Here is a 13,335-nt window from a genome sequence, read left to right as displayed (position 1 = left end):
AGTGACAACTGAAACAAGGTATTTAAATTGTGTAGTCTTTGCAAGATTTTCTATACTGATGGTGCCATCGGTTTGTGAACCACAATGTAAATATTCCGTTCTGTTGAGGGAGTCTTAAGCCATTCTTACGCAAGCAGTCTATCCAGAGCAGAGTTCTACCTTCTAAAGTCTGAAAGGTTTGATCAGCAAGAAATATGTCACCAGCATACAAGATTGTACATAGGTGAGGTGTCTGGACCTCAGCTATCAATTCATTCATAGACAACATGCTGTACTTGTGAAACTGTGGTAAAGGATGTGAAATACATCACACATAGGCTATGGAATGTCACATTCATGAAGAGCTCCAGATGAGCCTTTTTGAGATTGAGGAATGCCAGGTGACATTACTTGCATCAGTTGCACCAATCCCTTTAACAAATCTGTACTGGTTTTGGGAAACTTGTACAATACTGCATAAGCAATTGTTAAGGACACACTGAAAAGAATTTTCATTATGTGGCAGAATGGGCAGATTCGGTGATAGTTGTAGCATTCGCTGACATCTCCTTTACCTTTCCAAATGGGGATGGTCATAATGGTCTGCCAGACTGAAGGTAAGCAGCCTTCAACAGAGATAGGATTGAAGAGCGCTACAAAAATGATGGATTCCTGTCATCCACATATCTTCTACACTTCAGATGATATGTTGTCTGGTCCTGTCACTTTGCTATTTTTTTATCTAGCTCACAGCTTCTAACACCTCTTCAACAGTAACAGTTGGAATAGGTCCAGCAACTGTTATTGGTTTTACATCCTACCATACTCCGCACTGCTTTACTTCTTAAATTGATGTTTTGGCAGATTTTGGCTCTGTCTGGTGGTTATGCACTGAAACATAGACATCCAACCAATCCCAAGCTGTCATTCATATATATCAGCAGAGCATGATCTCGAAACCTAGTTGCCAACTCTAATATTTACATTCATCACGTGGTTAATCCATCTCAAGATATTAGAATATTGCTCCATCTAATGATGGATTTATGTTTTATGTTTTGCATTGAATTAGAAGGATACATTTAATTTTCCCTTTGTAAATTGTTAACCTATCTCGCTCAGCATGTATGGTATTTGGTACAGTTTGCTATCTTTTGCATTTTCCTTCAGTAATTAGTGTGTTTTAAAATTAGTCTATCTCTCTAGTACAGTACAGTATAGTGTAGTTTACAGTTTAGCGTAGCATAAGTTAGTACAATATAGATTTAATTGTTTAGAGTATAAAAATAGCTGTAGTTTTATTTACGTCCATGTACTGGTTAGTATACTTAGTTCTTTGTGTTTAACATGTCTCAGTGTAGTTCGGGAAAGACAAGTGGCAAGAAATTGAGAGGTGTGGGATAAGGTATGCCCTTGAGAAGCCAGGCCAATGAAATTGTGTCCAACGTGTGAGAGTACTTTGAGAAAGAAAAGGAGAACAGTGCTACATTGTTTCTTTTAGCACAAGCTGTACAGAGAACTGCCAACGCTACCAAAGTAAGTAAATACACAGTAGTGGCAGTTGGAAAGGATAAATACCACGCCGAGGAACAATCTCCTGGACACTCTAAGTTTAATTATTAATTTCGTGTGGCTATTTCTAGCCGAGTGCAGCCCTTGTAAGGCAGACCCTCTGATGAGGGTGGGCAGCATCTGCCATTTGTAGGTAACTGCGTGTTATTGTGGTGGAGGATAGTGTTATGTGTGAGTTGCAGGGATGTTGGGGACAGCACAGACACCCAGCCCCCGGGCCATTGGAATTAACCAATGAAGGTTAAAATCCCCAACCCGGCCGGGAATTGAACCCGGGACCCTCTGAACCGAAGGCCAGTACGCTAACCATTCAGCCAACGAGTCGGACACTCTAAGTTTGAAATGCCAGGTAAGAAAAGGAACTGGGCCAAACCAGTGACAAACTTGGACAGTTTCCAGAAAGATGCACTTCATCGGCATATACTACCGCAGAAAAGACCACCCTACTCTTGCAAAACTATGTGAGCATCTGAGGAAAAGCAAACTATTTAAGGGAAGCAAGACTTCATTGAATGTTGTGGTAAAGGAACTGGGATTCCATTACAAGAAATTAAATGGTCGGCGAGAATTAATGGAGAGAAGTGATATTGTGATGTGGCGCTGCCGGTTTTTAAGGGATGTTATGATGAAAATGTTGATTCAATTGTGTGGCTAGATGAAACATGGATCAATGCAAGCCATACCATAGGAAAAGGCTGGACAGATGATTCTGTGGAAGGTACAATGGCAGTGCCCATTTGAAAGGGGGGAAGAATTACTGCGCTACATGCCAATACCACAAATGGATTTGTACCTAATTGTTTATACGTAATGTAATGAGATCTAAGACGACTGGCAATTACCATGAGGAGATGAATAGTGTTAATTTTCAGAACTGGTTTGAATACACGTTACTGAATCAAATGCCTGAAAATTGTATGTTAATAATGGACAACAGCCCCTACCATTCCGTAATTCAGGGCAAAGCTCCAACAATGGCAGTAAAGCAGTAGATTCTTGCTGAGTGGTTAAGGAGGCACAAAATTCCTGCGCAGGATGACATGAAGAAAGGTGAACTGTTGTGGCTTGAGAAAGAAAATATGGGCATAAAGTTATTCAACTTCCATATTATCACTGCCATTTCAAAGCAACAGAGAAAATTTGGGTTCAGATTAACAATTAACTTGCAACCAAAAATAAGCGGTTTACTGTACCCGAGGTGGAAAACCTGTTAGTTGAAGCTGTGGCAAATGTCAGTACCGATGACTGGAGGAAAGATGTGTGCAGTACACAAAGAGTAATACCTGAGGCATGGGAAAATGAAGATATAGTGGAGAACTGTGTCAAAAGTTTAATAATATCTTTGGGAGCTGGTGATAGTGACAGTGATTCATTGTTGGAGGGTTCTAGTGACTCTGAGATCAGTGGAGTGTTCCCTTTGTAAGTCATAACCTCCTTCCTGTGCCAGCCATTAGCGGTGAGTGATATTATTCCCTCGTTCTCTTTTATTCTTAATATATTCTCTTATTAGTGTCAGATGTTGTTAGTAAGTGTAGTGTTTGTGAATTTGTTTTCAATCCATATTCATGAGTTTTTCTGAGTATGGTATTACATATTACAAGGGCTGTTTACCGCAGTCGTATTCCATCAGCTATTCTCATGGCAGTAGTGCTCAGGCAACAGACGAAAGGCGATGCTAATGTGTTTTGCAAAATGTTAATTTAGAAGTAAGGCAGTGCGGAGTATGACTACTTTTAAAGTCTTTCACAGACACTATGGTGCTTGGGCATTTTGTCTCAGGAGTTCATTTATGTGCTGGTAAATCTACCAACATAAGGCTGGAGTATTTGTGCCATTCAATAATAAAGGTCTCAGTCAGAAATGTTTCGATCATAATGACCAGACAATCAGCCAATCACGAAGAGTTTTCTAAAAAATGCTAGTTGCTTTACATCGCACCGACACAGATAGGTCTTATGGCAATGATGGGACAGGAAAGGGCTAGGAGTGGGAAGGAAACGGCCGTGGCCTTAATTAAGGTACAGCCCCAGCATTTGCCTGGTGTGAAAATGGGAAACCACGGAAAACCATCTTCAGGGCTGCCGACAGTGGGGTTCGAACCTACTATCTCCCGAATACTGGCCGCACTTAAGCAACTGCAGCTATCGAGCTCGGTTTTTCTAAAAAATGAATCCACCGGCTCGGACATACAACATCGCGGATTCGAGCAAAGGCACCATTCGGATACGGTGGGGTGCCACGTAGAAGATCAAGGCGAATCAGAGCTCCTGGAAGCCCAAAAGAGCACGCAGCCGCAGCGAACTAAGAGAAAGCTTAAATTCAACAAGCCAAGGAAATTTTCATATTTTACCACACTCAACATAAACTCACTAATGAAACTCGACAAGATGAAACATTTAACAAATATACTGGATCAACATAAAATTTTAATAACAGATCTTAGGAACTTAGGAATACTGATCAAGATCCAATAGAATCTGGAGGATATGGGCTTTACAAAGGCCCTCCAGGAAAAAGAGTACTGAAGCATGTTTCCCAATTTGGAATGGGATTCCTAGTCCATAACAGTATAATAGACTCGATGAAGGACTTCTCATCAACCGTGCCAAAAAATGGCAACATTAACAACTTAAATGGAGAATAAAACTTACACTCTGATTAATGTCCATGCCCCAACAAACGACAAAAATGCCAAGGAAAAAGACGAAATTGATAAAGTTTGGGGCGAACTGGACCAACAACTATTAAACATCCCTGATGTAAACATTAAACTCTTGCTTGGAGATTTCAATGCAAAAATAAGGCAAGAAAGAAAATATTGTACAGTAGTGGGAAGATGGCCAGCTCAGAAATTCACAAACAAAAATGGGTAAAGATTAATTGAAATTTGTGAAGACAATGGACTTATTCTGGTAACCACAAGATTTAAGAGACAACCACACAAATTAATGACTTGGAAATGTCCTAATGTAAAATTAGGGGAGTTTCAAATTGACCATGTAGCCATGGAAAGAGATTGATGATGACGATGATGATGATGATGATGCTTGTTGTCTAAAGAGGCCTAACATCTAGGTCATCGGTACAAAATGAGACAAAATGTAATGACAAATTAAAAGTCCAAAATCTTCCACTGACCAGAATTCAAAACGTGAGGATAAAGAATGAATGGATGGATATGAATTTAAAACAATCAGTGGATCCGACCCGCAGTGCCTCACACTGACAGAAAATGACGTAAAACAATATCACTGACCAAGGGACTGCTTCTATAGCACAATACTGAACCGATGATGCTTGCAGTCTAAAGGGGTCCAAAATCCAAGTCATCAGCCCTCATAATGGTACTTATTACTAGGAAAGTATAACCATAGTATTTGTCATGTTGCGGTACTAATCAAAAGTAGCGTAGACCAGTGGTATTCCAAACATTATGGTACTACTCGCAAGTAATGAAATTCGCACATGTAACATGTAACACAGACATATGGTTTTTTGCACACTGCGGTGCCATTTACAGGCAACACAAACCTATGGTGTTCATCACATAAGTGTACTAACCACAGGGACTCGTACTACCCCGTGGTGTTCCTCATATAGAGGGTACTAATCATAGGCAAGCCAGAACCATGGTGTCGCTCATACAATGGTACTAATCACAGGTACTGTAAAAGCCGACAGTGCACTCTAAGTGGAGGGCTGACTGCATGGTGCTCCTGCGTGCTACTAAGCACAAGTAGTTTCATGGTTCTAATCCAATTATCCCTTTGTTGCTCCTTTTAGTCGCCTCTTACGACAGGCAGGAGGTACCGTGGGTGTATTCTTCGTCTGCATCCCTCACCCACAGGGGGTTGTGTATTTGGTCCGCAAGAGGTATTTTATTTCCCTCAAGTCCGCTGGCAAGCCAGTTAGGACCCCCCTATCAGCCACCTGGGATGCGCCACGTGGGAGTATCACCTCTCCCCCCTGCTACGTTAGCATAGTAGGTTTGTGGTGGAAAGAGATTACTACAAAGAAATTTATAATGCCAAAGTCCTCCGGCGGAGGAGGAGGGGGGGGGGTCGACGTTGATTCAGAACATTATATATCAAAATTAAAAATAAAGTTAATTATGATCTCAGTTATTTAATAAATAATAAAATATATATGGAGAGATCTAAAACACCCCTCAGTGACAAATTGGGGGTGATAATTAACAAACTGAAAACTGTAGCTGAGGAATTTGCTCCCATTAAACGGAGAAAGAAACGTGCCTGGTGGAATGAGGAATGTGACAGTGCAATTCAAGAAAGGCATAAAGCATGGTTATCCGACCAACAATGGAAAACTGAAAAATTCCGCGAACTCATCAATGCCAGAAGACAAACGGCCAAAGAAATTAGAAAAATTAAAAGAAGTTATCAAAAAGGAACACTGAATACCATAGAAGAAGCATTTAGTCAACATAAAACAAGAAACTATTACAAAACATTCTAACAATATCAGTCAAAGTACACTCCACCTACACTTATGATGAAAAATAAAAATGTTTAAATGGCACACAATAATAGGGATAATGCTCAAATTATGCCCGACTATTTTAAAGAATTAATTAACTGTGAAGATCCAAAGGAACAATTCAATACTGATCTTTCTCCAAAAATATAACTCCACTGGAAAAGGTTATACCGCCAATTGATGATGAAGTGATCAAAGCAATAAATTCCCTCAAGAACTGCAAAGCAGCAGAAGAGAATCAATTGGTAGCAGACCTATGGAAGAATGCAAATAAACAAACTCTTCATAATTTACATAAACATGTCATAGACATCTGGAATAGTGAAGAAATACCTGAGGAATGGACTACAGCAATAACCAAGCCACTGCACAAAAATGGTGATAGATCGGATCGCAGTAAGTATCAAGGTATATCTCTGCTTGATGTTATTTACTGGTATAAGATTTTATCTAAAATTATATATACAAGAATTCAGGAACAACATGACCAAGAACTGGGAGAATATCAGGGAGGATTTCGACCGGGACGAAGCTGTCTCAATCAAATCATCAGTCTTAAGTGGATCATAAAACATCATAGAGATGGAACAAAAGATTAATCATTACTTTCATTGATTTAAAAAAAGCTTATGACAGTATTCATCGTGAGTCACTATTGAAAGTCTTTAAAGAATTTGGTTTACACCAAAAACTCCTCAAGCTTACTGGAATCACGCTTAAGAATACTCCCTCACGATCTGGAGAAAGAGGAATGAAAAGGTATGTTATATAATGTGATCTCTATGTCTCACCTGAAGAACACCAGCGGTCGATGGGAGCAGAGAGCCAGCTCTGTCCTATGTATGTGCTCGCACATCCAGCGGGGAACGGACTCTCGTTCAACCTGGCGAGTTAGGCCGGCTGACAAGTATTTATATGATTTTAGAGTTCATTCAGGAAGTTGCAAGACATATAGAGCTGACGTCAGGGGAGCGGCCATCATAGCACAGCTAGTCATGGCATATTATAGAAAACGAAACAAGCCCCTTTCAACAACGTTTATGGATTTCAAGAAAGCTTACGACTCCATCCACAGACCACCATTATTAAAAATTTTAAGACATTTTGGACTTCACCCAAAGCTAATAAAATTGATTGAACTTATTCTAACTAATACAATTTCTAAAATTAAGTTCAGAGGAGAACTTTCTGAACCATTCTCGGTAACAATTCGTTTAAGACAGGGTGACAGATTGTCAGCTCTCCTTTTTAACTGTGCACTAGAGTATGTTATGAGGGAATGTACAAGAACAACTCGAAAAATATAAAAATTGGAACTGCCGGGCTGAGTGGCTCAGAGGGTTAAGGCGCTGGCCTTCTAACCCCAACTTGGCAGGTTTGATCCTGGCTCAGTCCGGTGGTATTTGAAGGTGCTCAAATACAACAGCCCCGTGTCGGTAGATTTACTGGCACGTAAAAGAACTCCTGCGGGACTAAATTCCGGCACCTTGGCGTCTCCGAAGACCTTAAAGAGTAGTTAGTGGGACGTAAAGCAAATAACATTATTAAAAATTGGAACCCAGAAGGATAACACACATTTGAACTGTCTAGGATACATGAAACTGAATGGAATTTAGTACTGGCCAATGATATTCAGGAAACAAAACAACAAATAAAATCTTTACAGGAAATAGCTCATAATATTAATTTGAAAATTTAATTTGATAAACAGAAATTATGCTAACTCAAATTCTGCTTGCAAACAAAATTAAGCTGGGAGACCAAGAAAAAATAATTGTAGACAAATTTAAATATTTAGGTGAAATATCACATATAACTTGAACAAGAAACCAGGATGGCAAAACAGAATAGATAAACTGGTTAGAGCACAACATGTTACCAAGAATACATATAATAGAAAGTGTTTCTCAATAACAACCAAATTGAAACACATACAAAACAGTCACCCAGCCACAAATTACATATGCATGTGAAACATTATTCAAAACTGCAAATACAGCTGCAACAGATCGAGTACTCAAGTTAGAAAGGAGAATAGTGAGAACCTGTTTAAATAAAAATTATCAAGTAAATAGAGGCTGGAGATTGGCTTCCAATGAAAGAGACAGAATCTGTGACTAGCACAATGAAAAAGAAACAAATATCACTTTGGGCATCTAATATGGTCACCAGAAAATAGAATCAGTAGAAAAATAATAGAAAAATTATGGAAGAGTAAGAGTAATATTAGATGGATCACAGAACTTAAAGAAGACATAAGTGAGTTACATATTAAATTAAAGTATTTAAAATACAAAACAAATGCACTCAAGATACTGAAAGGTAAACACACCAGACTACAGACGAAAATCAACAAGCAGAGAATAGAAAGAGTGATTGCAGAAGCAGAAAGAAAATTATGTTCAGAAAGGGTGAAACAGTATTGGGCTGACAAAAAGAAGAAAAACTAAAGTAGTCCTATGATGGCTAAAAAATTAAAATAAATAAATAAATAAATAAATAAATAAATAAATAAATAAATAAATAAATAAATAAATAAATAAATAAATAAATAAATAAATAAATAAATGACACACAGTTGAGGGAATGGAAATGATAGTAAGTGAATTCAGTGTCATAAAGCAGTAAAAGTGAGTGAATTTTGGGCAGAAATGAAGTATAGTTGGAAGGCGATGTTTCTCCGTAGGTAATACATTATACCGGTAGTTACATTCACATTAACCTATAGCAACACGCCTTATAAATGGCCTAAGAAATAAGCTATCTTTGGGTTACAATGATGATGCTGCTGCTTGTTGTTTAAGGGGCCTAACATCGAGTTCATTGGCCCCTAATGGTACAAAATGAAATGACAAACAAAAAGGTCAAAATCATCCACTGACCAAAATAAAAAAAATGTCATTAAGAATGAATGGATGGACATGAACCCGAAAAAGAAACAGTGGATCCGACTTTAAAAAAAACGGTCATAAATAATAGTATTACTGACCAAGGGATCACTTATAAAACACAATCCTGAATCGAGGATACTTGACGTCTAAAGGGGTCCAAAATCCAAGTCAAAGGCCCCTCAGAATGGTACTTATCGCTAGTAAAGTAGAACCATGGTATTTGTCATGTTGGGGTACAAATCAAAAGTAGCAAAGACTCGCGGTGTTCCATACGTCGTACAGGTAACGCAGACCTATTGCGTTTCTCACACAATGGCGCTACTCATAGCCAACGCAAACGGACTCAGTTCCTAACCTAGGTGTACTAGTTACGGGCGCCGGTATTCCCGTGGTGTTCCTCACATAGTGGGTACTAATCACAGGCAACGCAGACCCACGGTGTCGCTCATATAGTGGTACAACTCACAGGCAACGCCCAGACCTGCGGTGTTGCTCACATGGGTACGACTCACGGGTACTGGAAACCCAGAGGGGAACCACTCTCTGTTGATACTAATCACAAACCTATTTCGTTGGTACTACTCGCAAGTAAAAGCGACCCATGGTGTTCCCCGCGTGATGGTACGAATCAAAAGTAGTTTCATGGTTCTAAGACAATCATCCCTTGGTCGCCCCTTGTAGTCGCCTCTCACGACAGGCAGGGGATACCGTGGGTGTAATTTTCGTCTGCGTCCCCCACCCACAGGGGGTAGAGAGAGAAAAAAGAAGGAGGGATCCGTCACTTCGAAAAATGAAGTAACGGACGAAGAAAGGCAAGGGCTACGAAGGGCGTGAAAATGAAAGACTCCCTAGGCCTCGAATGCTCTAATACCGTCGGGGTCAGAAAAGAACAAGAGTTGACCAAGGGAGGTCGGACAGTATAGACAAAAGTGAGGAGGTTGGGATAAGCAAGTGGAAGCAATGCCAAGACTCAGCTAAGGGCCCCATGGTCACCAATTCACACTCCCAAGTTGAGAGCCCCTTGGGCCCCTTTTAGTCGCCTCTTACGACAGGCAGGGGATACCACGAGTGTATTCTACACGTGCGTCCCCCACCCGCAGGGGGTTATCTTTGGGTTACAGAAAGAGCAGGAAGATCGTTGAACTTACCTGCACCAAAATGTTGAGAGCTCGGAGTGTGCATGTCACAGCCAGAAATGGGACCATAGTCTTCCACAGGATGAGTACCGTCATGAGGAAGGGCGAGAAGACAGTCACAAAACAGCGTACCCAAGTGGGATCAAAAGAGTTGATACTTGCAATGTTACCAGTACCAAAGAAAGACAATATTATATATAACAGCTGAGGCTCTGTTAAGGAATAACATACAGTAATTATACACAAATGTGTGCCTTCAGGTTATTCTGAATACGATTCGCAAGTAATGGCTGGAGTTAAATACAGAAAGACATAGGTAGGAAAACACATCAGGATAAGCACAAGGGCAGGTCAGTGTGAGAAGAGAGGCGAACATGAAAGGCAAGGACAATCTGAGAAATACACTGCTGTCTTCACATAGATAGGCATTCTCATTAAAGCCAATTGTACATATCCACTCATTTTTAAATTGTCAAACAACCAAGAATTAACATCCTGCAAAGTTGTGTGGTACTACTTGGAATTCATCAGCCTGTACAGCAGCCTCAAGGTAGGAAGGTGTCTGCGTTGCACATGCACAGGCATATTCTTCTCCCCAACCGTGATCTATTCTGACTGTGAGTCATGTCCAAGCTCATTCTAAGTCAATGAATGCATCAGCGACTAACAGGGTCAAAAGAAAATTATGTTGAAATTAAGTTACAACGCGAACATGTAACATAATTTAAAATATAGGTTTGACACATATTAGCACATTATTGACATTATTTGTTTTTCCTTTCATATTTTTCATTGCAAAAATGACTATTTTTTGGATCATTCCCTATACTGTATTTTTCTACCTTTAGGCTAACATGATATAAAACTGTGGCAAATTTCAATCTTATTTGCTAACCTGTTACGAGGTACGTGGGTACTTTTTTGCAGGCCAAACTGAATTACAGTAGAAGTGCGTTATAGCGAGAATTCATAACAGCGAAACATTTACTTGCTATAGCGGGTTGTCATTATATCCGATTTTTTTGAAAGTCGGGAAAACCCCCATACACTTTAAAATCAGTATGAAACAGCAATCAGTTTGTTCAAAACTTGCGTTTTTGCAGATAATATCCACACTATGGCTTACTTGTTTGTTATTTTTCTAAATTCGATACTACGTGAAAGTTTATGTTTAATTTCATTCTGAAAAAAATTATAGTACCGTATTTCTCCTCATCCAAGATGACCCCCACTTTTTCCTTCAAAAAATTTAAATCAGGCTTAAAAAGTGCTTCACAAAAGCATATGAATGCCTATCCTATATAGTATGCATTTTTGGACTATTTTTAGGCGCCGAACATTGGCTTTAGTTATGCCGTATTTTATGCGACTGCGCAATTATTCTTTATTTCAGCTGGATTAATAACCATTACGTAACTTAAAAATTGGCATCATAATATCGAAGAGAATACATTGACAATTTGCCAGCAATACCTATTCCATGCGTCTCTACAGTACGACAATCCATCAGGAAAATATTCTTGCTTACTAGGGAAAACTGTTACTTTCACTCAGCATCAGATAAAATTGGCTGCCGCTACACGCACGTCTCGCTTCCCAGGTTCGGCCAACTTCAGCAACTAGTGATGTATAGGCCTAATCGTAGACGTTGAAGGTTAACGAATGAGTTTACTGATTTAATGTCAAAAACTTCACTTTCAGTCCGTATTGAATCCAGATTTACATTAAGGAATGAGGGTAATTGTTTCCACCTATTCAATATTACAACAGTGTGACATCATTAATACATCACGTATTTATTAGATTTCAACATTGGGACCGGTTTCAGCATTTGTGTTTGCCATCATCAGCCAAAGGAAAATTGTTACAAGGCTTTATACAAATCAATATTAACATAATTATAAAATATATGTACATACAAATTGAACCATAGTCTTAAATTATTTTGTAATTTTGGTGTACACCATAAAACTATTAATTGAAATTACTAGCATATTTCTTAGGCGATATATTATAATTTGTTAACTCTGTACAATCTTTTGGATATGAATAGTTAAACGTTGTCAAGTCCTTATAATTGTTGCAAAATGCTAATTAAGCATCTAGTTCGATTAAAATCAATCTCACAAAAAAATTTTTACAGTTGCTTAGACCTTAGAGGCATATGAATATTGAATATTGAATTTTCACAATGGCATTGTAATCGAAACAGACTTTCAACATATTAGGTCGTGTTACGTACATGTAGTACGTGTTGAAGAGATGTTAAGTACAGAACAAAAATGGCCAGCCGGATACCAGTGGGATCCGAACCCACAACCTCCCGATTTCGCGTCGGTTGCTCTACCAATTGAGCTATGGTGGCCTTGGTCAATTATACATTTTAGTTTCTAACATACATTAAAATAAATTCGCCTACTGTTATATTTGAAACATTAAACATATTTGTACTTGGTATGGAGATTCATTGCAGTACAAGTCTTTGGTAAAATCTATCTCTTAAAAATTACAGTTGCTTTTGACAATAAGAGTATTCAGGGTTTCTTGAGCAATTATACAATTTGGTTATTGACATGCATTAAAATAAATTCGGCTGATGTTATTTTAAAACATTAAACATTTTTATGTTCGGTATGGAGCTCCACTGTAGTAAAGGTCTTTAGTGAAAAACAGTTCCTCATAAAATGAATGTTAGCGAACTATAGTTAATGACGTCACACTGTTGTAGTATTGAATAGGTGGAAACAATTACCCTCATTCCTTACTGTGAGTTTACTGAGCCGCGGTATGGCAATTCTGCCCTAGCGTTCTTCATGCACATACCTCACAATTTCACCTTCGACTTCTTTAAAGCGCCCTTGTTGCGGGCCACTGAATGCAGTTTTTGTACAGTACACATTTTTAAGCTATCTTTGTCTTCACGCTAATGCCGAATATTGGCTTTAGTTAGGCCTATGCCGTATTTTCTTGCAGCTGCACAATTATTCTACATTTCCAAGTGTTTAATAAGTGTTAACTTAAAACTGCCATCGTAATATCAACAAGAACCCGTTGAAAATTTGCCGGCAATACCTGTTTCACATATCTTTACAATACGACGATCCATCACGAAAATATTCCTGCTGTCTATAAAACTTAATTTTACTAAGCGTCAGGTACAGTAGACACATTATAACTCTGCTACTGAGTAGCTGTGGCCTTTCTAAAGGCAATGACATACAGAAAGCTAAGCTAAGCTACGCTGCGCTATGCTACGGTAA

At 38.9% G+C, this 13,335-nt stretch overlaps 1 protein-coding gene across 2 annotated transcripts in view; it reads right to left on the bottom strand.

The window, feature by feature from the left end:
* Positions 1-13,335, bottom strand: part of PIG-N (Phosphatidylinositol glycan anchor biosynthesis class N) — a 120,165-nt gene that overhangs the window by 1,648 nt on the left and 105,182 nt on the right. For both annotated transcript variants that reach the window (XM_067145221.2, XM_067145222.2), the window contains one exon: positions 10,088-10,279. In XM_067145221.2, coding sequence (XP_067001322.2) covers positions 10,088-10,279 — 192 coding nt within the window. The remainder of the gene's footprint in view (positions 1-10,087; positions 10,280-13,335) is intronic.

This window comes from Anabrus simplex, chromosome 4 (genome assembly GCF_040414725.1).
Source record: "Anabrus simplex isolate iqAnaSimp1 chromosome 4, ASM4041472v1, whole genome shotgun sequence".
NCBI classification, from domain to species: Eukaryota; Metazoa; Arthropoda; class Insecta; order Orthoptera; family Tettigoniidae; genus Anabrus; species Anabrus simplex.
Note: the sequence above shows the minus strand (reverse complement) of the source record. Positions and strands in the feature narration are given on the sequence as shown.